This window comes from Thunnus maccoyii, chromosome 22 (genome assembly GCF_910596095.1).
Source record: "Thunnus maccoyii chromosome 22, fThuMac1.1, whole genome shotgun sequence".
NCBI lineage: Eukaryota > Metazoa > Chordata > Actinopteri > Scombriformes > Scombridae > Thunnus > Thunnus maccoyii.
This window is the reverse complement of record NC_056554.1, coordinates 4,386,313-4,412,882: the sequence shown is the minus strand read 5'-3', so window position 1 is coordinate 4,412,882 and position 26,570 is coordinate 4,386,313. Positions and strand designations below refer to the sequence as shown.

The following is a 26,570-nucleotide window of genomic DNA, read 5'->3' as shown; positions in this document are numbered from 1 at the left end:
CGTTCCTCTTATTCTTCAAACAGATTCATATTTGAGATGATGACCTCTCTCTAGAGAGATCTGATATTTGAAGATTGCTGTCTGCACTTTCTGCTGTGCTGGATTGGCTGCAATTTCCTCGCAACCCTTTTCAGTTTCTGACATCCCGGCACAACGTGTTCAAACAAACAAGAAATATTATATCATATCTGGTGTATCTACAATCCAGATGCATATAAACACGCCTACACTGCTGAGTGAATAATAACTAAATGGCTCCTAGGCTCTAAGGAGTCCCTGATGTTCTTCAGAGTGTCCCCAACCAAATGAGTAATAGCTTAATCCCACTGTTATTTAATTCTACAGAGAGTTACCCTGATATTAGGCTTCACCCTCATCATTATTTCCTTAAATCTTCTCGTTCAGGGAGAAAATCTGATTAGATAGAAGTCTGAGGGGTCTAATATGTGTCTATTTTGAGGCAAAAAACACTAGAGAGGCCCTCATTGTCTTTTCTACTGCATTATATCTTGTATTCACTCAGGATGGCAAGTCAAAGACTGTAAGAGTCAGAGCATCAGGGGCCAGATGTATAAAACTCTGTGTAGATTCATGACTAAAACTGTGTGTACACACAAAGCCAGAAATATGCATTCTTTTCGTCAGACTTATAAAGCTGTGTGTACATATGGCTCTATTTTATACATCTCAGTTATTTTGGAACCGGGCGCACGTGCACGTTTTCATATCAGTTCGCTGCTTGCTCTATAGTCTGTACAGCTGTCGGTGAAACAAACGGGAGAGAAGCAGTGCAGTTTCACCAACTGTGTTACACCGACAAGGTTCTCCCACAGCCAGAGGAGCTGTCATTACGCGCGACCGTTACGCACGACTGTGCGGCTGTTTATAGCGTCCATATCATTAATTCATCACATGGACTGTAAACCATCGTTGGCAGTGATATTTCGGAAATGTAATCAATGATTATTTTGTAGCGCTGATATCTAAACCGACTTTACAAGCTGTGACAACTAAGGATAAAATCAAAACAGCAAAATAAAATGTTGACTCCAGCATAAATTAAAACAATGATAAAATTAATCTCACAAATGTAGTTAATCAATGGTACGTTTATAAATGCGCAGACCTCTGTATAAACAAAAAACAAACGATAAAAATAAAAGATTTCGTCTCTCACCTTATATTTCATCTCCACCTCATCACATCACCTTTAGGAAAACATGTGTACGCCTCGTCTGAAGAGTGCGTGAGGTGCGCACATTCTGTGTTTAGAAATGCCAGTTTATTTGCGGGAAATGGCATGGTTTTTGTGCGTACGCATCGTTTATGCATCTGGTGCATGGTCTCACAAGGCAGTAACACGGTGAAAAAAGTATGAGTGCCCTTATCGGTCTGCACGAGCGGCCCAAAATTTATGTTGTTTAAAAAGACACACACACACACACACACACACACACACACACAAGCCAGCGTTGTCCTCACCCTGTCCTCACCTGTCATGTAGCTGTAAAGCACCAGCTCTCACCGCTCACATTATTATGCCCAGGTACAGATATAGAACGTGCACACACATACACACACACATACAGCCATTATTTCCAATGAAACTTGCTTGCATTCATTCCAATTTATGGACCGTGAATGATATGTGAAAAGATGTCATAACAGTAATAACAGAATATTAACGTCTGCGTCTGTGGCAGGACTGAAATGATGTTTCATGTTAAAAGGAGCTTTTAACTGGAGGAAAATGTCCACGTCTGTCCCCGAGAGGTGACTATGGAAAGCCAGTGAAGACAGTAGGTACATTTTTCTTCATACTTTTTGTGAGTATCTAGGGATTTCGGTAGGTTCAGTGTAAATTGAAATATCCCAACAACTACCAGATGGATTGCCATTAAAGTTCATACAGATATGCATTGTCTGTTTGGTGATCTTTGGTGATGCTCTGACTTTTTCTCTAGTTCTACCAACAGGTTAACATTTTTGGCTCAGAATGAAATGTATCAACAACTATTGGATGCATTTCAAAGTAATTTGGTAAAACATTCATGTTCCCAATAAGGTGAATTGTAATAATTTTGATCAAAACATTGAAAAGCTAGGCTTTTCTTGAGCTCACAGAAGAATCATTAGAAAACATTTTATTACTTACTAGACACATAGTACTGACATATTATAATTAAGAACATATGTTTTCTGGTCCTGATGAAGCTCATGTGATATGATCAAAAAGCTCCAGAGCACCTACTATTAAATGAGCCTTGTGGTGTGACTTATTTTGTCAACTGCTGTTCCCAAGCTCAAGAATCAACTTGAAAATCAACTTGACAAACACCATCAGCTGATGAAAATCATGTGATTTGATTGAACAGCTACTGTACTGACAAAATAAAGACTATGATACAAACCTAAGAATCTCAAAATAATAATATTGTGATAATTACCAAATATAATAACAATAATTCATAATACAATGAATACACTTAAATGGTGAAAGGAAACAATTTTATCTGCAGTTTTATGACTGGCAGAGATCGCTAAAGGAACAACTGACTGATCATGAAACCTTCAAGGTTGAGACACATTTCCCACTATAAGATGAATGAGACCACAGACAACTCAGGAGTGTTACATTTTATTTGGTCTTATCTCTTTTTGAGCTTTTTCCTTTGTTTTTTGTTTTTTCCACAGGTTAAAACCCATTATAATCGCCAAGAGAAATAAAAACATTTCACATACTGTATACAGAAATAATTCTCTTGACACACAACAATAAAAACAGTTGATTAGGCCCAGCCCAGTGCGAGATTTCACAAAAATGCAACAATAACGAATTTTCAAAGCCCGACGACCGCAAAACCCCTGACTCGCATGAGCAGAGACAGTTCTGAGAGAGATGTAAAAATGGCTGCCAGGACAATGCAACAATTGCGTTATCACATCGCCTAGGTTGTAATGAACACACACAAAAAAAAAAGACATGGAAATGAATCTGGAACAATAACAATAAAAGCAAATAGATACAAAGACAGAGAGGAGGTCAACCATGTCTACTACTTTAAAGGTAGTGACAAAAACCTCATCTCCATCTAGCAGTTTTATGCACATAAAAAAAATTCAGTATGGGTGCCCCAAGGAGACATTAGACTGATTTACATTTGGGACTTTGCTGCAATGTACTCAAAGAACCGGATTTCAAGCTCTATCAGGCAATTCTCTTGAATTTTCTGCTACACACATATAGTGGGTTTTGACTAGGAATCATTTTGATACAGATTTGGTCAAATTGGAGAACTGGAATGTAAAGTTAATCTGCCTCATGTGAAGCACCCATACGTACATCTTAAATACTCCAGTGAAAACCTATACAATGTTTTGTTCAAATGAAGCAATCAATCCATCATCCTAATGTAGACTGTGTCCATGGCCATCTAGAAAGAGAAATAGTTTTAATCCAGTGTGTAAAAAGATGGCCATTCATAAATATCCACTTTTCTTCCCCTGTATAGAAATTTTGTATATGTCCTTAGCTGGCTGGTAGGAAGTTGTCAGAAGGAAAAGCCCTTTACAGTACTGTAATGCTGTGAGTGGAGGAGACTTGACCAGTGAGTCATGGGGATTTGTACCATTCACACCGTTTAAAATTGCCTCTGTGGATCATTTAGAGTTCAATTATTTAAGCCCAAGCATAAGCACCTGAAAGAGACCACCTACTGTTAAATACCTTCAAGCCTCAGTCAAAGTCTTTACCCTTAATTATATTTGTGCCTTGGAAGACTTTAATCAGGTTGAGTGTCAACCATACTCACGGGCGTAGATTTGGGTGACATGTCCCTACCAATATCAAGGTTTTGCTGGATTGTCCCTACCAATATTTTTACTGATCTCAAACAATTTAGCTGCTTTAACTCCATGTAATGTTAACAGTAAGATCTGTGCAAAGTTGCCAGGTTTGTGTGTTTTCTGCAAAAAAAGTGTGCTATTACGATAAAGAGTGAAAGAGCAGGATATGGGGGATAGTCGACCTGATGGTCTGGCAACCCTCAATTTCAAGCTGTACGTATTGTCGCCTAGCAGCAGCACAACAACAACAACAACAACAGCAGCAGCAGCAGCAGCAGCAGCAGCAGCAGCAGCAGAGTCATCAGTGGAGAATCTTAAGCAGTTAGTATTTATAGTTTAACGTTTTAAACAGAGTTGAATACGACTTCACTGGACAACACTAAGATCATTTGATATTATATTTCATTTCAGGCATTTGGTCTTGTTAGTTAATTTGTGAATGTTGCTCAGACATACTGTTTAATTAAACTAATTCCTCCCAAAAGCAAATTAAGACATCTGGTCCTTTTAAAAGAAGCGAACCAAAGTGTCAGTAATAGCTGAGCTTAGTTAATAAAAATGTTCTATAATAAATCCAAAATTAATCTTTGAAATTAGTGAGAGAAATATTTACTATTTACTGTCAGCTCTCCCCTTTTCCATGAGTGGATCAGGAGCAGGGTTATTGCATCATTAAGACATGAACATCATTTCTAAGCTAAATTATCCACAGTTTGTCTTACTGATTTGTTTGTGATTGTCAGGCATTAATTTATTCTGAAAATCCTGTCAGCAGCAGCCTGAGCAGCACAGAGACACACAGACAGGTGAGCTGCAGCCTTTCAGGTGAGCGCTGATGTCATAATGAAAGATCTAGCCATAGGTTCAGGAGGTGAATGCAAAATAATACAGATAGAAGTTTTCGAGATCATTTAAAAGGTAGGTTTGGACATCACTGTGGCTCTGTCATGAAACTCTTGAGTCGTGTTGTCCAAATCCACAAACCGAAAGGAGGACAGAATCTCAGGTGAGGCTTGAAAACCTTACAGCAGGTAGTTACAGAGCAGCACATTACCGACAGTTTTCTACACATTTATTGTGACAGTCTATGATATGTTATTTTTAAATATTAATTTTGGTCTCAGATTTATAGTTAAGTAGTCTATCAATAAAAAAAAATGTAAAAATCAGAGAAAAAATCATGATACAAGTCCAGTTTCAGTCAAGGCAGCAAACGCATATTCAGTAAACATTTTGTGTTTTATGTTTTTTTGTGTCTTTTATGCTTTATGTGTGTGCGCACATGTGCCTATGAAAGAGAAAAGAGTGATAGAGAGAAAGTACACATATACAAGTATTTTGGCTGTCCGACAAAAAAAACGCCCCTACCAAAGTTAAAACCAAACCTATGCTCTTGTCTGTAGTCTTAGCCCTGAACCAGGACCATCACTCTATAGAATCACGATGCTGGATGGTTAGTGGAAGGGATCCGGACATTTTAGTCATTCATGACTAAAATGCTATTCATAAAATATGTTAAAACCAATTTGTTGCAACAGTAGGACACCAGCGGCAGCAGCCGAGCATGTTGCTGCTGACTTAAATGGAATGTTTTTTGTTACTTTACACCTGTTTGACATTGTTTGGTCTACTATCTGAGTTCATATTTTTAAGCATTCTTTCTGGAACACATTTTAGGAATGGCTGTGCAATAAAAATGTCCAGGTTCCATCTAATAGCCACCCAGAAAACCTTGGTCACACCAGCATTTAAAACAGTGCCATTTGGGTGCAATATCAATTCATTTCAATGGAATGGGCACAATAAGCTGTCTACACAGAGGTGAAAAAATGCTGATGAGTTCCTACTTCAACTGTGGTGAACTCTTACTGCTAATTTGTGCTGTAAACCAATTGCAAACCATCTTGGCAGTTTGCCACTTTAGAGAGTCCAAAAGGGAGGAAGCTATCATGTTAGCCATGTTACACCAGCCAATTTTATATAACCTTTCTCTGCCAGAGTATTAACTACTTCACAATAAAGATATGACATGGACTGCAGTCATCCATGAGAGAGCAGCTGATACAAACACGTCTCTTGAATGAACCGTGTTAACATAATATCTGGCAAACAACTGAGCTAGCTAGCTGTACAGCATACTGGCTTCAGAACCAACTGGAGTTTTATACGTAGTATTAGCTTAGCACCACCACGCATTAACTTATGCACATGTATATGGGATATGTAGAATGACATAGTGTGATTAAGAAAAAGGCCATAAAGATCAGCTATCTCATTCCTTTTATCTGCAAACATTGTTTAGCAGATGACAATAAATCATTTTGCGCTCTCTTTATTTGAGACACGAGGGCTGTTTACTCAACCAATTGGTTTGCAGCACACTCATTCAACACTCTAGAAACAGAAATTTACAGATTGAGTGGCTTCTATTCCAGGAAGATCACGAGGTAATTGAGTGTCAATAGCTAGGCAGAAAAATAATCACGACCATGGGGCTGTTGTATGCTGTCGAGTGGTGGGGGGATGAGTGTGTGGGCCTTGGACTTAATAACCTCATAGATAAAATCCATGTTTATTTTCTAAACAGAGCACCAGCCTTCTCCGAGAGCCATCACTGTGGTCTTGGAAATGAATTGATCCTCCCTTCATGGCTCCCATTCATTCAGGTTTCTTTGTTACAGAAAGAGGACAGCAGATGGTGACCTTGGATGCACAGACTGAAAAGAATTAGGAATAATATTCACACTTTGAGAGACTGAGCATTAGCTTACGCACCTGGCGGCGCTTCTCGCAGACATGGCTTTTGTCCATGTCCCTATTGGGTTGTGCAATTCCTGTACAGCTGATGAAAGGTCATATTTGATCGTTTGGTCTCAGCCTGTTAATACTAGACAAAGGCCTGGGCAGGTGTTTCAGTTTATTATGAGCCAGAAAGAGCAATAATGTGTCTCTGGCACTGATGGCTGGCTGTTTGAAAACTGAAGAAAAGCTGATAACCAGGTATATTTGTAACGTCCAAACAAACAAGCAAGCAAAAGCAGCAAAGATATATGGGGTTACAACCACTGAAATGCCAGGCCATCTATTTCATACACTCAGAATTTAGTCTTCACTGACCTGCCAAAGTAAGATTTCATCAACAAAACAAAAGCAGTTTTTTTCCTCCATCCTTGTTGAATCCATATCCAGTTTTCTCAATTAACCAGGAGAGAAAACATGCCTTAATTGAATCTACAGCAATTTAAGAAATGCAGTCCTCTACAGACCTGACTTGCTGATATACTTAAAGTCAAACACTACAAATGGCTTTGTTTACATGCACGCTGTGCTCTGTTACTTTGAGTAATCAAAGTACGGTTCAAGTTTCATGTGTTTCTATCCTGAAAATCAGTTAATTTACCTAGAAGGCTATGCAGTAACAAGATTCAGCTGTTCTCAGTATGAGGCCCTCTATGTTGCTCAAGCTGACGGGTGCACACAACACCTTAATGCAGGGGTTACAGTCTCAAGTGTTCGCTGTTCAACGCAATCATAACAGCACTTGTCTTTTCTCATCACAATTAGAGAAAAATATTAGCTTCTGTCACCATGTTCTTACTGTGACAAACACATTGCGCCTTGATATATGTCTATTTCCCTTGTGGCCATTTTGACACATTTATGAAAGTGAATCAGATCACATTGATCTAACTGCACAGTGTTGGAGACAGAAAGATGGAACAGAAATCCTACTTGTTACATATTAAAGACTTCACTTAAATCCAATTCACACAGCAGTATTTAGGGACCTGGCATAATAAAACACATTTGTCTAGTATGTTAAATTAATGCAGTGATCAGTGCAATATGTAAAAATGTGTACAGCCTATACTTTATAATATTTTACTTATCACGTCTGGATTTAGCCAAAGAACAAGAAAGGTTTGTGGTATGGACCCCCAAAACCAGCAAATATAGAAAAAGATTATCAAACAAGTCGAAAATATAACTCAACATCAATTATAAAAATTCTATAAATAAATAATTAAAATTGAAGTGTAAAAAGAAATATGGAGCTTTATATGTGTAATTTCAAGATGAAAGTTAGCTTCAGCTAGGTAGTTAGCAGAAAAGGCCAGCGTTCAACGTGTTTAGCTATGAGTTAAGCTAGCTAGCCTCACAGTCCTCTCGAAATGAAAGAAATGAAATGAAAATAAAATGAGTAAATATAAGATTAAAAGAAGAGTAAAATTAAGTTTTAATTCAGCTTAACTGATTAAATAAAAAATTAAAGATTTAAGATTTAAGAATTAAGATTAAGATTTTTGCTTTTATTTAAACAGCTGATTAAAGATTAAACGAAAAGTATAAATCTCTTAATTACACTATCTCAATTATCTAACTAACAATGTTATTAATTGATGATTTTAGTTACATTTTTGACTTATATTACGTTATATGTATATATGTCACATATGTATTTGACTTACATATATGACATGTTTTTTACTACATTTTGTCAGTTTTGGGGCTTCATACAACACACGAAATGACGCACCAACATCAGTGTAATCTTGCATTTGACAAGGGATAGATTACAATTACTAGGGAATGTCCACTTCCAACAGAAGGTACGTGTTTGCACCAGAATTTTGACCTAAAAAATTACAGATGTGGCAGGTTTGTAAGGGGTTGGCACTATTATTTCAAAGGTTATTACAGATTACTGAACGCCCTCAGGCGGTATGAGCCCCATGGAAATCATTAAGGCATTCACACGAGTACTGCTATAGCGGAATCAATGGATTAATCAAGGTAAATCACATAATTAGTATGCATGTAAATATGTCTGTTGTTCACAAATTAGGCTTTAAGTGCATGTATAAGTCCAATGGTTGCATTAGGCAACACTTTCCACTATTAATCATTTACTTCATGTAACCACCTTCACAAAGCCAGTAAATTATTAGCTTGCAACATGCTGTTCTTTTCTTCTGCATAATGGCTCTGATTTTTCACCTTTGAAATTCTAAAAAACAACTACTGCTCAAAAGTAGCCTTCTGGCATGAGGAGGGTCAGAGCCTTGGGTTCCTCCATTGTGCAGTCTCATTAGCTTTCATTCATGTAATGTACTGACCCTTTGATATTGACGGATTAGGGGAAAATGGTCAGAGTTTCAACTTTGAATTAAGATCATCAAATCATGCCTGCTCCCTGCCACTTTGGGGCTGAAAGTTGATTGCCGGTGGCCAGATATCACTCTAGTTCAGCTCTCCTGTGGAGAATTCACTTACATTCTCCCTGTCAGTTTGTACTCTGGACGCTGATTTGTAATGACGGATGGGGCGATGCCTGGAAGAGCAGAGCGTCACAAACAACTCATCAGGAGTTTCTTATTGGAGTGCTGGCTGTCAGTTCCGGCAGGCGAGTGGCAGCTACGGTTCCAACAACTGACAGCCAAAACCAAAAATCGGACATCCCTGTCCACAAAAGACTTCCTAAAACCTGTCTTGCTCATTCCCACAGCAACCAAGGAGTTTTGTCAGATTCAGATTACACCTGAAGAGCCGGAAAACAAACATTTTGAGTATTCTACAGTATTTCCATGCACGGGTCATTTTTAAAGTAAGTGGGTTTCTCACCACTTCAACTGAACCACTTTTAGAAGTTATTACCAAGAGGAAAATAATTCCCACTTAACTTAATTATACCTGAAAAGCTCTGTGACTGCTGTTTTTGCAAGTAATATTTCATCAAGTCAATTACTTATTGCGCACGCTTGATGGAAAATGACAGGTAACACTTTTCAACATCGGGTTTGGGGTACAATTAAAGTCTAGCGCTGAGAGAACATACAGACAAGACATGAGTGGCAGGTTGAAGTGGATACTTGACACACACACAGAATTTGTGACAGAAATAATCTGCCAGAGGTTTCAATCATCTCAATTTCCTTCATGTATCTTTTCTCCTCACAGAGCTCGGTTGACAATAACATCTATCCGAGTCTAATGACTATCAGAGGATAGCTCTTGTGGCTTTGTGTGTTGACACGGGGGGAGACGAAGCAATAACTCATCACTTGTCACTTCTGTAAAATGTTGGTGGTGAGGGCAGACAGAGGAGGAAGGTAGGGAACACTGCTGAGAAAGACAAATTCTATATTAAACCTCCTCCCTCTGCACACCATGACGGACGAACCACACTGCTCATGTCTAGATGACGGCAGGAGTGTTGGACAGGGCTAAACGTCAACATAAAACAACTTTGGAGAAGCAGTTGGGTGAATTCCTGTGTTTGGGTGATCCTGTAATATTCTGAATAGTGGCCTTAGAGTGCTTATATTCTTGCTTTTACCAATGTTTATCTATAAGATGCATCTATGTTTCAAAGAGTTACAGACTACGACGCCACCGTTGTTAAAATCAAGTAGCTCCTCAGACTTACGGCTTCAAACAAACTTCTTCAGATCACCTGAACAGTGTCTAGAATAACCTTTACAACATCATAATCTGGGGGCTGCAGCCAACAATTTTTGTACCTTTCTGAAACGTGCAATCAGATAATCATGCCCACTTGACGCAGAAATTGCCGGGTGCGCCGAGGTTTGAGAGTAGGCAGTGTTTCTCTCTCAAGCTCTTTTTTCACTCCTGACACAACCACTTCCGTCATTTTTTGTGTGTATAACCAAATGCAACACCATGAACCTTTCGAGGAGAGACTGTCTAATAGTGAGCATTGTTTTCCCCATTCATACAATTCATTATGCATGTTTGCCTTAAAGCCTGGTCTGACATCATGCCATATAACCTATTTCATTTGAAGCATTCTGAGACCTCAACAAGCAGTGTGTCTCTTTGCTACTGTTCAGTATTCCTCAGATGTCCTGTGGATGATGATTCGACACATTAATGTGCCATAGAAATACACAATAAAGTTCCTGTTTCAATTTCAAACCGAATTCACCTGCCTCTGTAAAATGAGCACTCCTCTGTAAATGGGCTCCATCCTAGAACAAATGTCATTTCTTTTTCCTGGATAGAAACCTGGCCGTTATTGAATTGAAGGCTCTGCAGTGTCAGGACAAAACTGCCCTCAAGAAAACTTTCCGGAGAAGAAAAAAAGCAAAGGAATAGGAGTAAGAAGAAAGAAAGAAAGAAAGAAAGAAATCTTCCACATCACCTGAGGGGGAAGGACATAGAGGAAGGCTCAACGGTGGAGATTTCATCTGGTCAGCAGCTGAGCAGCCAGTGGCAACAGAGAAAAAGGAGCGATGGAGGGGAGAGACAGGAAAACCTGTCTTTGAAGCTTTATGCAAAAAAGAAAAAAGGGCACTGCTTATATCGAAATATGAACTGATGCAGGAAGCAACTCGACACCTTGCAAGCAAGACGCAGGGCATTTTCGTAATGTTGGGGCAAATTAATTAACCAAATATCTCAACGCTTTGTTAATGCTCTCTGCTCTTATCAAGAGGCTAATTATCACTATCAGCCTCCTCTGTTCGTCTGTAGGATTATTAGGCTAATCACAAAGCTTTCCCCCTTTGGAGACGAGATTTTCACTCTTCATCAGAACAAAGCCGTTATTGTCTTCCAATGACACGGTGTCAATGATGAACCCAATCAGTATTTGTCCCTCATAATGCTGAAGTAAAGAAACGGTGTGACAGGACAGTGCAGTGTGTGAGTGGATCTCTTTCAGTTGCTTACATGCTTGACCTACACCAGTTGAGTGCCATTTAAGAAAATGGATGCTTGGATATTGTTAGGCATCATGTTTGTGATGTTCAAAATATTGCAGGAGTTATTTTTTTAATGAATTGTTTGTTGCTACAGCCACTTTTCCCTGCTTCATCTACTTCTGTTAGTCATTTCATACATTGCCCGGTATACTTTCTGAAAACCCCCTGAGAGAGTGCCTGAACATGTTACTTATTAAGTGGAGCTATCAGTGGGAGGGCAAGTTTTTTCCAGTTGTAGCTGCAGCCTATTCTGGTCTTATATATATATATTTCAGTTTCTACAGATTGGATTTCTATCTGTATTATTGTGCTGGAAGTATGTCAACTTGACATCTCAACTATATTCGACCACTAATCCACAGGATCCTACCAGATCATTTTAACTGTGTTTTTGGGTGGATTTTTAACAGAAAAAGGGAGGGAAATTTGTTTTGGGGCCCTGCTACTCTAGCCTCGCAAAGCCAGACTACAACTCACCAGCTCAGTTTTAACTATGAGACAAGACATGACAATTGGTGAGCTTTATAGGTGGTGGTACGTTTTTCCAGTCTTTATGCTAAGCTAAACTCTCTTCTGGCTCAAGCTTCATATTGAACAGAGTTCAACATAGTTCCCAAATTGTTGAATTATTCCTTTAAAAGGAGGTGTTATACAAAGGTAAAATGAAGCATGATTTTGCCTCTTTGCTGCCTGTCTTTCTTATATTTATTCATAAACTAATTTTTATGGATCCATTCAGAAGAATGAAACATCCAGAACAATATTTTTTCTAGCTAAAGGAAGGGGCTAATGGCAACCTAGCGAGTCCATCTGTAGAATTGTGGGCTGGCTTTGTGAGGCTACTACTATTCTGGTGAAGTGTACAAATTAATCAATGACACCTCTATACTTCCTACATATTGTAGCATTTGCAAATACTTTTAAGTATTTGGCTGAACCTTCCTAAAGCATCAGAGGGGTGGTGGTAGGAAAGTCTGGATAGTGTCAAATAAGCTAAATAATCACAGAAAAGTATATTTAACTTGTGTTTAAATACTGTCTGTGATTGAATCAACTTTCACACTATCTGTGCTGTCCAGTGAGGCAAACCCCACCCGTCTGGCACTCCATGGAGGTAAAAACAACTCATTTGCAAATACTCTTTGTCCCAGCCCTTACACTGTCACAGTGGCATTCTTTGGCATATGAAGGGAATGCGGAGGGCTCCCCCGTCTTGTTTCCTGTGCTCTGTCGCACTGCCAGCCGCATGAATCTGTCCAATCCCTGGCATTTCCCGGGGAATGTGACTGGAATGTTATCTGCTTCCAAGTGGAATGCATGGGTCATGGTTTTGTCTTGAATTTCATGAGTGGCCTGGAATATTCACTCTGAGTGTTTTCTCCCATAATGCAACAGGCAGACGCTGTTTAAAAAAAAAACAAAAAAACAGTAAGCTTTCCTTGAACAATGAGTCTAGACACACATGCACACACGCACGCACACACACAACATTTTCTTCCACAGCAATGCTAAGCTGCTTTGCAAATTTAAGCCAAATTCATAGCATCTTCCCTACGCACCAGATTAACCATTCAAGGAACCTTGAAAAGATATATATTAAAAACACTTCACGAAATAAGGCACTCCAATTTTCCATTGTCCTGAATGCTTTCAGTCTGCAGAGAGGTAGAGGCAGATGAAGCTGTGCAAGTCGCCTTATCCACCTCTGCATTGTCACAATGCTTCAAAGGTAGGGGGAGATGAAAGCAGGTGATATGAGCAGTCTGATAAATCTGAAGATGGGACTAGTGATCTGTGTTCTGCTCCTTCAAAGGGATAGAGAAACAGAGATAGAGAGGGAGAATGAAATGGGCACCAGCTATTGGTTCACAGGCAGCTATCCCACAATCCAATGGACCATCTTTTACTGGCTTTCAGGTTCCCAAAGCAGCAGGCTGGCATATAAATAGGACCTGCAATGATTGGGGCTCCCATAAGGGAGACCTCCCTCAGTGGGTTGAATGATGAGTGTGCGTTTTTTTTAAGATTCCAAATCCTTGTTAAAATGTAGGACAAAGTAGTGGAAAGGGTCCCGGACTATGTCCCTGTGATAAAAACCAAAAGTTTTTAAAATCTGTAAGTGAGAGTTGGCCTTGTGCCATGGTGGCGAGGCCGGTTTAGAACCTGTCATCTCTGAGTTGCGTCGGGGACTTGAAGGGCTTGAGCCCCAGTGTCCTGCGGGGGTGAGCTCTCTCTTTGGTGCTATCCAGGGGCTTGCCGCAGGCCGCCCATCCCAGGTCAATGAGGGGCGAGTCGGCTGGGTTGAGGGGCGCTATGCGAAACGAGGGCAGCGTGGGCGAGCCATTGGTGGAGCACGGGGCAGAACGGGAGGTAGGAAAAGGCGCCGAGAAGGGGTCAAAGGGTGAAGCCGTGTCCGAGGCGCTTGAGGGGTCAGCCTTGAGGGCGAAGGGGTCGCAGTCCGGCGAGGGGAAAGGGTCACAGTTGGTGAACGGGTTGGTAGGGGAGGGCTGGAATCCCAGAGGGATGCTGTCCGAGCGGTTTGGGCTGCGGCCGCCAGCTGAGTTCCCACCACCGGCTGAGATGAAGCTCCAAGGGTCAATGCGGGGACGTATAGGGGAGGGACGAGGTCGGGGGATGACGCTGACCTCCAGGCGGCGGGTTTTGGGGCTCCAGAGGGCAGGGTTGGGGTGGAGAGAATAGGGCACTGAAGGCTTGTCATCAGAGTCCTGGGTGTCTTGGCACAAGGGCAAGTCCAAAACTGGAAATAACAGAAAGAAAAAAAACATTAAAGGGCTACTCTAGAGATTTACTATTGTACCATTATAAAGTTGAGGGACTTGCGAGAGACAGATTAAAAAAAGTACAGTAAAAAATAGTAGCACAGGCTGAAATATCAACTTTTAGACTCGAGAATGAGTCAAACTTCAAAAACGCTGGTTCATACAATTCCCACAGTGCAACCCAATCGCATTTTTCATTAGACCCTCCCTGCCTATTAAATGTCCTCATCTTTCAAACGCCATTCCCCCAGTACACAGGTTTTCTGTCAAACATTTGAAGCCTCAAACCAAATCCAAGATATTTTCTTGGATTTCAGAAAGTTCCTCCATCATTCCTATCTCTGCATGACATATAAACTGACCCCTATGTCTGAAGTCAGTGGAGTGCCCTTTTAAACCAAGACACAAAATGAAAATAACTCTGACACAAAAGAGAATATTCAACATATTAAACATTTTCATCACAGTATCTTTCATTTTCTTGCTTGAGGAAGCTTTAATTGTTAATCTAGAAATTAGTCCAAACTGCTGTGGTGTTGCCCTGGTGCTCATTTATGCATTGCTCTACAGTCCAAACTCTGCTTTTGTAATATTCAGCAAGACACGAAAACCTGTATGATGAAATCATACAAAATCCAAACACAAACATGAAAGTGGTACATTACTGTTGCAAAGAAATGGAACAATCAGCAGCACAGAACATTGATGTAATTAGTCTAAATTAAGTATAAAATAGCACTGTGTAACTAGTTGACAGAGCTGCAACAGCAGCAAACAGCAATTGTAAATTAGCACCGACAAGAACATTAAATTTGGAATAAATCAGCTTGAATGAACATTTGCTATTTCCAAATGTGATGTGTCTGCCAAATGGCATTATTTACATCAACAGCAACTCTCTCAGGCTGCTAAGCTATTCAGCTGACAAGAAAGAGCAATCAGGAGTCACATGAGAGCAGATGAAGAACGCCAGTGAAGAAATCCTCTGAATTCATCTCTCTCTTTCAAGCACATATTCACCGCCAGCAACCTTGTGGCAGTCTGTCTATGCATCTGAGCCTGAGTCATTACAGTCAATAAACATAATAAGATGTTTAGCTAAAACACTCGCTGTTTAATTATATGTGGCTCTTTGCCTCTGCATGCCCGATGTAATGAGCGCACACGGTTTGTGAGATTACGGTTGTTAGCTGCAGAACAGGCGATGCATGTCTGCTCCGTACCTGGGGGCAGAGCTGTAAGAACCTCTCTGTGGAGAATCCAAGGCTTTGTGAGTCAAGCGGACCAGATATAGAGTGTGAAATGTTACTAGAGGGCACTCTTAAAGCCCTCGTAAAAGCCCACTCACTCTTAAAACAACCGATACCAACGCCTCCATCATTACGGCTCTAAACTGTGTCAGTGCTTCTTTGGGAAAAAAACATGTAAATGTACTGTAAATGAAAGTGTTGCAGATATGCAGATAATGTCTGCTAGCATGACACTGACATGAATTAAAACAAAAGTCTCAATATGCCCCATGAGAACTGAAAATTGCCTATTTTCACATGTATTTTGAGGGTGAAAATGAATGCTAATCCCTCTAGTATGTGATCTTTTATCATGTGAGCATCCTTTATCGTATAGGCACACATTTGACATGCCTCCATGTGAGAATTTGCTGTAACTGGAGTGTAAATTCACCCGAGACGCACTGTTGAGCTCCAGCCAAACTCCCAACCCATCTGAGAGAGTGGCCAGAAAGACACTGCGGTGGCGGTGAAGTCAAGAATAGATTAATAGCAATTTTGAATCCGGTACTTTCTGTCTGTGTGACCTCAGCTGTGACGCCTGATGTTTTTGCATGAAAACTGACTTGAAAGAGGGGAAAAACAACAGAAGATTGGATGCCAGCTTTGCTTAGCAAGTATTAGCAGTGAAGTATAGTGGGCCATCTGTTACCTGAGATATGCAAATAGCTGAAGACGAGCTTTGATGTAAATGAAAAAGCTCGTGCAGCATTGAAGCCTCCCTTGTGCCATAAAGATCTGGCTAAAAAAAGGCACAACAATAATTCTGCAAGAACTGTGAGGCAACGTTGTCGTGCTGAGGAAGTACATTATTCAAGGTAAAAGTTGGATCCAATTTCAACATGCTTAGTGCTCTTGAATTTCAGAAATGCAGATGAATCAAAACTAAATCATGGATTCAATCTGGAGGGAGGACTGTAACTGGAACAGGCACACAGTTCCCTGTTTCCATACAGTTGAAAAGAACCGTCAAAATAAAAGCAGAGGCCAAGATATCCTGACGTTTAGTGCCTAGTGGCTCCAGAAACATTAGACTTCTTACTGACCTAGCTGAGAGGCATGCAGGCCTTGGCTGGACCTCCTCCTCCTGTCAGCTCTGTGCTCCGAGGCATCATAGCCAAGTTCCCCGTTGGTCAAATGGAAACTTGGGTTCCATTCCCCTGGGCTGGCCCCACTGTGCTGCAGGGGGGTCCTGGGGCTCTGGGGACTGTGTGGCGCCTGCGGTGTCCGGTGGCCACACCTCTCGCGGGGATTCGGCGGAGGCGGTGTCAGGGGCAACGGCTTCAGTTCTTGGTATTGCAGAGTTAAATCCAAGAGTGGCCTTGGGAGCGGCTCAGAGGTGGAGAAGGTGATGAGATCATCCACTACAGGGGGGTCTGAAATAAGGGGCTTTGGAACTGAGATCTCCGGTTCAGAAGGGGTGCGGTCCTCAAGGGACGGGGGGTTAGTTCGAGGGGGCACCCTTGGTGGGATATCCAGGCATCGACCTAGTCCAATGGAGGCCAGGATGGAGCCACCGCCAAGCAGGGCCCGGTGGGTGCTCTTGATCAGGCCACTGAGGGAACCCCTCTCAGGCCTGGGGGAGCCAGCCGGGGAGTAACCCCCTTCCTCGCTGCCAGAGTCTCCCTGAGGTAGAGGAAGCCGCAGGCTGTCCTTCACTGAGGAGCCTACACACAGAGAAAAGTGTTTTTTTAAAGTTTTAAAAAGACAGAGAAGGAGAAAGAGACAGAAAAGAAACTCCTCAACACATTTATTATTCATTTAGCTTCTATTTATAATTCACACTCATGCCAGTGTGAATTATAACAGTGGCTAATGGAAGATATGTGGCTGACGGTTAGGCTGGTGATGGAGGGCATTGGATACCGTTCTGAGCAGGGGGAGAGGTTGGCGTAGAGGGTCTGTACTCCTCAAAGTCATCCTTGGATTCTCCGTTCTCATTGCTGTCCGACACCAGGAGCTTGGCTCTCATCGACAGACTGAAAAGAAATTCAAAAACATCAACAGGTGATAAATTAAAAGTGTAACAAATTCTTTATAAATCTCAATGTCACAAATGAATCAAAAAAGCAGTCCTGCTGTACCTGCTTTCCTGGGGACTAAGGCGCAGGACCTTGGGACTCTTGGGACTTTTTGGGCTCTGGGGCCTCCAGTGGGGGCCCAACCTCAGGTCTCCATTGGCTTGTTTAAGAGAGGGGGCCTCTAGGGGCCAGACTGAGCTCAAGCCAAACGTCCTGCTGTTGTCACTAGGACTGACTGCACAGAAAAATGGAGAAAAACAGGATGGATTTAATATCAGCTTACATATCATCAGTATGCATACTGCCTAGCTGTATTCTAATGAGGTGGGCATTTAAAAAGGCAGGTTTCACCAACAAATCGATGCAGTCCTGCAATCATCTCCAACACAATGACCTTTAAGAGGTACAATATATGACATTCAGCCCTACTAGATAACACACTGGCACCAGCATCTCAGACCAAAAAAATGTGTGCCTCGTTTACTCAGTAAAGTTGGGAAAAAAGAAAAAAAAAGCAGCATCTGAACAGAAACTCGGATCAAACTGTCAAACTAGGCAGTGCTGATCAAATATGAATCAAGATTCTGTTACTGCATTTCCTATTTCTAGCCTCAAATGTTTTCAGAAACATATTTTAGTGTACTGTTTAGCTGTAATTTGAGAAAGTTTGTGACCCGGGTGCCATGTTTAAAACAGCCGTGGGGAGGACAGCGAGGGACAAAGTGGGTAATTCCGGGTCTGAAAAGTGAAGCCAATGCAGAAGTGCCTTAAACCTACATTTTCTCTAATGGCCAGCAGGGGGCGACTCCACTGGCTTCAAAAAGAAGTCAATTTGTATAGAAGTCTATGGGGAAATGACCCAACTTCTCACTTGATTTATTACCTCAGTAAATACTTTCCTAATGAGTTTATGGTCTCAATTGCTAGTTTCAAGTCTTCAATACATCATGATGTTCATTTTGTAAATTATGGTCCTGTTTAATTTAAATTTGACGATAAAGCAGGGTATGTTTTAGGGCGTGGCTACATTGTGATTGACAAGTTGTTACCATGGCGACAATGTTGGTTAGGTAACGTAAACATGGCGTAACCCCTGATTCACACACTAATCACACGCTTTAATCACATCCCACTACTCTCCTCACCCACCGGCTTGTGCTGCTAACACAAAGTGTGTGAGTGGTGCGTAATCATTCAATCACACACAACATGTATGCCTTAGACCAGCAATACATCATCCAGAGTGGGCTCTCATCATCACGCCCCATTTCCAGAGAAAACAGAGTAAGTTGAAACATGTCTCCAAACTTAGTTTTTAAACAAAAGTGTTTAAATGAATAATGCTGTGCTGTAGAGTTGCTGTGTAGTTGACTGCACCAACAATAAATCCAAAAATGTTGATCTCTAATTTGTTCCACTGCCATGTCCTAAAAACATCCTGATAGCAGGGCTTTATGGCTCCAAGGTATATAAATTAGAAAGAGAGTGCAGGCATTGATGAAAATTAAAGGGATGTTCTAATGGCTTTGGACACAGTTGGGAAGGAATTATGGACAAGAAGGCAGAGAAGAGTACACTAATGAGAGGTCCTCTGGCCACTAAGGTAGGACATGCGATCCTGTTCTATTTGCTCATGTGTCGGGCGCTGCGCTGCTCATTTGCCAGTGTGTGAAACAAGTCACCTGTGTTACTTGACCCTGTAAGCTTAGCTTAGCTTATGTTAGGGTCGGAAAGACAAACCATTTTGACTTCCATGAATTTATTATTAACAGCTGTTGCCTAATGTAAGTAGCACTGATGCTTGTCAGCCACAACACATATTGCAAGGGCAGGACAGTGGCAGCAAGCCTGTGTCTGCTCATCCACATTGCAGAATCAAGGTAGCTAATAATTGTTTAAAAATTCATAGCTTCTTGTAACCTACATTATATAAAGAATAGGTTGTAGTGGGGCTCGGGTTCTTTGTCGGCTACTAACAGTTACTGGCTGGGGCTCAGGCTAGACTGACTGAGCTAACGTATAGGCTACCATGTAGCTAGGTCAGTTGTCAGAGCACAGTGCTATTGCTAGCTAGCATACTATTTGTAGAGCATGACTGAAAAGTAAAATATCTCACTGGTAATTTTCTTACCTGGAGACTCAATAAGGTAAAAACAGACGTCCGGGTAGGACACCTCTGGCCATGGAGTGAGGTTATTGCACCTGCTTGATGCTGGGAGACTGAATGGACATGACTGAAGATGGATCAAATAAATCTTTTTGATGCATCTTGCGTGTTTTATGGCAGGCAGAGTGGACATATATTTACATATTTATGACATAGTGTCTTTGGATCATTTATAAACTAATTCTGGTGGTGTTCTATTGGTTTTATTTTGTACTGCTATTTTACATTAAAGTCTATATTTGTTTTCCTCCAAAAAGGGACAGGGACATTTTGCAAGCCAAATTTCTCGGATGTACTGGTCTCATGTATATATTAGGATTCCTGCCATAACACTTTGCAATACAGACTCCATCACACCCTTCACAAGCCCTAATGGAATGTTCTCAACCTAACACCTGACATGTTAGTCACAAGAAGAGACTAAACTGGTATGGATACGACTGTAATGTCATGTAAATCCTAAGGAAAAAAGTTACTATTTTTCCCCCTGAGTTCGGGTGCTGCTTATTTCCACTGATTCCTTCATTCATGTTGGTTCATTTCACCTTCAGAAATACGAAAAAGTAAATATGGTCTCTGAATGGACATGTTATTTTTTTTGGCCTTTTAGTACTCTGGAGGGCTGGCTGATGCACTTTGCCTCCCATTACTCTTACAGCACAATGTTTTCAAAGCAAGCACAGAAGTTAGGTGATAGAGTCAGTGTTGCAATTTCATCAAGATCGTGGCTTAAAAAAATTCCCCTTTCCCAGTATATTACTCCATGAACACATTTTCTTTTGCAAAATGTCACAGTTAATGTCTCATTTTGATTTAATCTTTCTTGATGGTTGCAATATTTTTGTGTTTGCTCATCATCTGCAGGGGACAGATGTAATACTGCTAATGTCATTGGGAAAGAAAATATATAGAAAAGACTAGTTTTGTTACCGTATATGAATGACACAGATGGCATTCTTTTTTGCTGTATATCAAACAAGACAAAGAGTCTACAGCCCTGCTAGCAGTCCTGTGAAGCTGTACTTAGGCACAATGGTGCTTTGAGCGAAATGCTAACTACAGCATGCTATCATGCTCACAATGACAATGCTAACATGCTTGTGTTTAGTATAATAGATTAGGCATAATGTTTACCATGTTCACCATCTTAGTTTAGCCTGTTAGTGTGCTAACATTTGCTAATTAGCACAAAACAGAAGTCCAGCTGCTTAGCAGATATTTGGTTATAAACCAAAGTATTGAATGTTTTGATGACCCGATGATGGCGCTAGATGAATAAGACAGAAGTAACCAAAATTATTACAAATCATCCTGTGGCAGATATGAATCTCTGTACCAAATTGTGCGCCAACAGATCGACTTAATATTGAGATATTTAACTGGATGAGTGAAGATTTTCACCTGGTGGCACTAGAAGAAAAGTCAGGGGGTCACCAAAGTCAATAGGATTTATCCTCTGGGGACCATGAATATCTGCACCAAATTTCATCCCAATCCTTCGAAAAATTGTTGACATATTTCAGTTTGGACCAAAGTAGTGGCCAGACTAACTAATACTGTCATCCCTAGAGCTACGCTGCTAGCGGGACTACAAAGGATAGTAATTGTATCATTACATAAACACACTAACTTCTATACCTCAGGTACTGGAACTGGAATGAGGAATTGGACTAGGAGAGAGGCACAGGAACCAAAACTAACCCTCCCCCCACAGATAAAAAAACAAAATAAATGATGTCAGCAATATCCATAAGTTGCCAGCACAGACAGTATGATAAAGTCAACCAACTGAGATAGACTGAGACTAGAATATGGTACAATAAAACAATTGACTTTGGACACAATTATTTTGCAGGTTTTACTGTGCCATCCTCCACTAATTTCGAGCAAAAATCTTGTTGAATGGAGCTCTGTGGACTAATGCAAATCAATTTGGCAGTTCTCTAGATAAATAAGTTTGGGAGGCCCTTGCAATAAATCACTGCTTGCTACTGAGAGGGCAAGAATAAATATCCACTAAACACATTTTAATGACAGGCACACTCATGGCTTAGTGATTGCCATTAAGGAGAGTCATTAGTAAGTAAAGAAAACCAACCATCTATTTAATGAATAAATGAAGCTGGCAGATGTTTTGGATTTACTAACCACTTATAGAAAAATGTTTCACCGCAATTTGTGCTTCGATGTCAACCCTTGGTGGTAATTGTTTGGAAAAATCATTTTCATTGCCTGTTGCTACACCACAAATTTCCTTTTGGGTTTTGTTGAGACGCCCCGTGACCTACTGGCTACAATTTCCCTCGGAAAGGGAGAGGATCTCGGGGCGTTTGTCTAAGAGGCTGACAAGCAGAAGAGTATTGTAAATCTCTGCTGCTGCTGCAACCCTTCTCAACCCCTTCTCCTGGAGCAATAAATTCCTCCCTGCTTATTTTTAATTCAGTAAACCGCACTGTAGCCACTACATGCATATAAAACTGTGGAGTCCTTCTGCCAGGAAAATACAGCTCAATGGCTCCCCCCACTGCAGCAACGGAGTAACTGCAGATAGGGGGAGCATAGCAGGGCTGCAGTGGAAAAAAGCTGCTGAGAAGTGCTGAGCCGCTGAGAGGAAGTCAGATAATATTTGGACTGGAACAGACTATTGAAAAGGGAAAAGGGTGTGTGTGTGTGAGAGAGAGAGCAGTAAGGCAGGGAGGGGGAGAGAAAGAGAGAGAGGGGCCCACAGGGAAACAGGGGAAGGCAAAAAAGACGAGTGGGTGGTTGAGAGCACATGAAAGGAGAGAATTTGGAAACAGAGATATAATGTTGCAACAGAGTCTGTGTGTGCATGCAAGAAGGCGAGAGATCCCACATTCTTTGATTTTTTTTTAAATGTCTCTCCATCTCTCCACGCACACACACATACTGTTTGTGCACCTGTGTACCTGTGTGTGTGCATGTGAGTGTGTATCCAAGGGAAAAAATGATTGCACTCACGTTGGATTGCACGGAAACGTGGACCGAAGGAGGGTGAGGAGCCCGAACCCAAATCAGGAGAGTTCCGCCTCTTCTCCAGGCCTGGAGATGCCTGCACTGTAATCTTATGGATGAAATCTGCAACACACACACACATACAGTATATGACAGAGGTTAGACCACTTGGATGGCAGACATCAACCAGAATATACACACAAGTTTGGGTTTCCTCACTCGTCCTCCACATTCATACATTTAAGAGTTGTCAGTTGTTTTGAAGGTTGCAACACTTTTTTTTGCTTCCTTATTTCTCTTATACAGCCAATACTGACTGTCATGGCAGTGGTAATTTAGTGTAATGCATGTTCTCAACTTGGTAACAAATGCTGTGGTGAGCCAAGTGTCTCATAATATTTAGACCTGTAATCAGATTTCAGCTTACCGTTACATGGCTAATTTCTGTGCTGTGTTTGGGAACTGGCCATTTAATAAAAAAATTTTTAATAAATCATTCCTTCAAAAGTAGTAATTCAAATACAAATCATGCCTTCAAATTAAGTGCTTTCCTTCTAAATTCAGTAATTTGCATCCTTGTGTTACTTAATCCCTTCCCTTGAATGAATGATTTGTGCTGTTGAATTAATAAGTCAGATTCTCAAATTACTTAATTTGCGTCTTTCTACCTCATGTCATCATCTCTGCAGTGTCCAGTAAGCTAAAAAAGGGCAAAACTAGTGTATATCTGCCATATACTACTGTATATACTGTAGTATATCTTGTAAAACATATTTAAGGTATGAAAACAATGATAGAATGATGTACTTCAAAACCTTACATGGATTAAAATAAAACTATATTAAATCAAATGATTTGTACTGAAAGTGTGGACGAAATGAAATTTGTGAAGTGGTGATGCCATTATCAGAACTTAATAACCCAAGGTTAGAAATTTAAGGGATGGTCTGAAGCACTAAATTGAAGTATATTGACTGCATACGTTACTAATTTGACAAATGATTTACCAAAGATTTAGCCTGACACTTGTCGTGCTCCTTTTAGCAAGTAAATGTTAGCGATGGCTAAAACATGTGGTAAAGGTAGCAAGCTACCACTAGCTTGCTGCTTATATTAGAAAGCACCACTCACTAATAGCAAGCTTTACAGCCGAGTGGGTATTGGGAGGTAACAATAATAATAATATAAAAATAAATTATTCACTAAAAATTAGTTATCCAAGCTCTCAAATTATGAACTATTACCTCAAATGAACATCCACTCAATATATCCATGTCCTCTCCTTGACCTGTAATTTGTTCATTTGGCTTTCTTAAATCCTTCTCTTTCATTTTTGGTTTGTGCCCTCAAATTACTAAATTATGTTCTTAAATCATTTATTTATTTACATATGGGTATAAAGGATGAAGAAGGATGTTAAAGATGATTCAATGTCACATTTAAGTACCAAAACCTGAAGTATTACTGCATACAATGGAATCAAGGAGATCATCATGACTTCATAATTTAATTGCACAAATTATAAATTCAAGGAGACAAATAAAGAAACTCTAGGATTTGACTTCCTCAACTAAGGTAACACAAGTGGAATTTGTAATTTGACTCTTTTGAGAGAGAAAAATGTTGCTCTCTGACACATATGCTGCAAAGCAAGTGCTAGCTGGTACTTGCTTGTTGACATTAATACTGTTTTGCTAACTAGCTTGCTGGCTAGTTAGCAAAAGTAGTCAATATTCTGTTCATGTTAACCAAGCTGTCTCAAGATACATGGTGTTAAGAAGTAGAGACCAGGGCTGAAGATAAAAAGCAGTAGATTTTGACACGCTTCCTATATAATAATATTCATTTTTACTTCAAATGTGATTGGAATAACAGCCACACCACACAACACTGATGCTCAGCTATCTGGCATTTGTTTCTCTGTATATTTAGCAACTATACGACCATGTCACAGCCAAATTTGTGATGCAAAGCCTCTAAAAAAACATTATAATTTTTTTATATCTTTGAATACTTATCCTTTATATTTCTTTCTCTAATTCTTATTTTTCACATTTGCCTTGCCTCGGGGCCTTAAGAGCATGCCACATTGCATTTCACTACACCTGTTATTTGCGTATGTGACAAATAAATCCTTTGAATCCTTGAATACAGGTTTGAGCTCAGGGGTGATGGAAAAGAGGTAATTTTGAAGCACTTTCTTTTATTTATATCTACTTCTAGAGAACATAAGATAAACCATGATATACACGTTGCTCCACAGGGTACAAAGTGCAAGAGAAACACAGGATGAAGGAAAAGATAATAATAATATTGGTGGAAAGAGGAAGGAAAAAATGAAAGGGAGGTAGGCAGATATGGTTAGAAGGAGAATAAAAACACTAACTAGGCAGCTGTAGGGGAAAGGGACTGGGAGAGAAAGGATTTGGAGAGGGATACCTAAAGAGAAAGAGGGAGAGAAAATAAGCGAGAGAGGGAGAGAGAAAGTGAGAGAGGCCAGCCAGCAGTGTATCCATGGACAGGAAGTGTCGAGGCGTGGTTGGCTCACTCTCCCCTCTCATCAACCCCCCCCACCACCACATCACCGCCCTGCTGCTGCTGGGAAAGGCCTAACCACAACACACACACGCACACACACACACACACACACACACAGTGCATTTACGCATGCTTGCTCAGCCCAAAATACACTCAACACACGCATTGAAACACACTGGATGTGAACTGCTGCAGGCTGTGTGACTTTGTGATAGTAGAGGATACATAAGAAACAGCAACCAGCTGAGTATGAAAGGACAAACAGGAGAAAAAAAAGTGAGTGTGTTGGTCAGTTCAGATATCAGCATGTCCGACCTGTAATGTCACCTCTCTAACTATGTCTAACGACGGTCTGAATGATCTGCAGCCTCCTTTTCAAAGTATGAGCCACTAAACCTACGTGAGTCCAGCCCTGATAGGACCTTCAGCAAAGCTGAGCTGCAAAATTACAATAGTTGGACCACAAAACTCTCCCTCACTTCCTCTTCTCTGCTCTCGTGTAGTTTTTGGCAGTTGTTGTTGTTGTTTTTGTTTCTTTTTGAGACTGAGCCAGTAATGGTCCACTGAAATAGGATTTCTCGTAAAGACTGCTGGTCGACACAGCCCAGCTAATAGTTGATTCCTGACAACTCAAAGACAGTTCAAACACACACACACACACACACACACACACCTTGGGGCATGCTGATCTTCTCGCCATTTTTGGACTTAAGCTTGTGCTTCTTGAAGGTGCCCTTCCTCTTCTTAACGTTGGGTTTCTCCTGGTTCTGGTTCAGGTGGAGGATGAGGAGGCTGAGCTCGCGCTCAAACACATCCTGCTCCCACTGGGCCAGTTGCTGCTCACGCTGCCGCAGGAACTCTTCATGGGACTTCTGCTCCAGCGCTGCTCGCTTCAGCTCTTCCTCACGACATCGCAGCTCCTGATGGAGGAGGAAAGACAAACGGATGAAAGAGGTTAAAGCGTGTTTAATATCAGCGGGTCCCAATCATGTGTGACAGAGGTTATGCAGGCTTACATTCTTATCTACTCTTGGGTGGCAGTGTGAAATGAGATGCTGAAGAGGCTTGGTTGTAATGAAACCTTTCATCAAAATTAATGACGAGATGACTCACAACTGCTGTTTGACATTTTATTTGATGCCCAGCAGATTAGTGTTTGATCCTAAAGGTGTTGACCCAACTGAAAAGGTTGCGGTATACAGGCTTTATTCTCCAGGGATCTTACATTTAAT

General features: G+C 40.8%; 1 protein-coding gene across 1 annotated transcript in view; it reads right to left on the bottom strand.

Annotated features, from left to right (window-relative positions):
* Positions 1-8,162: 8,162 nt before the first annotated feature.
* The window catches only part of LOC121889356 (mitogen-activated protein kinase kinase kinase 11), a 51,880-nt gene continuing 33,472 nt past the window's right edge, over positions 8,163-26,570 (bottom strand). Inside the window, exons 5-10 of the mRNA XM_042401239.1 lie at positions 26,012-26,258; positions 22,807-22,923; positions 17,724-17,895; positions 17,506-17,618; positions 16,686-17,306; positions 8,163-14,328 (exon numbers count right to left, since the gene is read on the bottom strand). Coding sequence (XP_042257173.1) covers positions 13,727-14,328; positions 16,686-17,306; positions 17,506-17,618; positions 17,724-17,895; positions 22,807-22,923; positions 26,012-26,258 — 1,872 coding nt within the window. The 3' untranslated portion in view covers positions 8,163-13,726. The remainder of the gene's footprint in view (positions 14,329-16,685; positions 17,307-17,505; positions 17,619-17,723; positions 17,896-22,806; positions 22,924-26,011; positions 26,259-26,570) is intronic.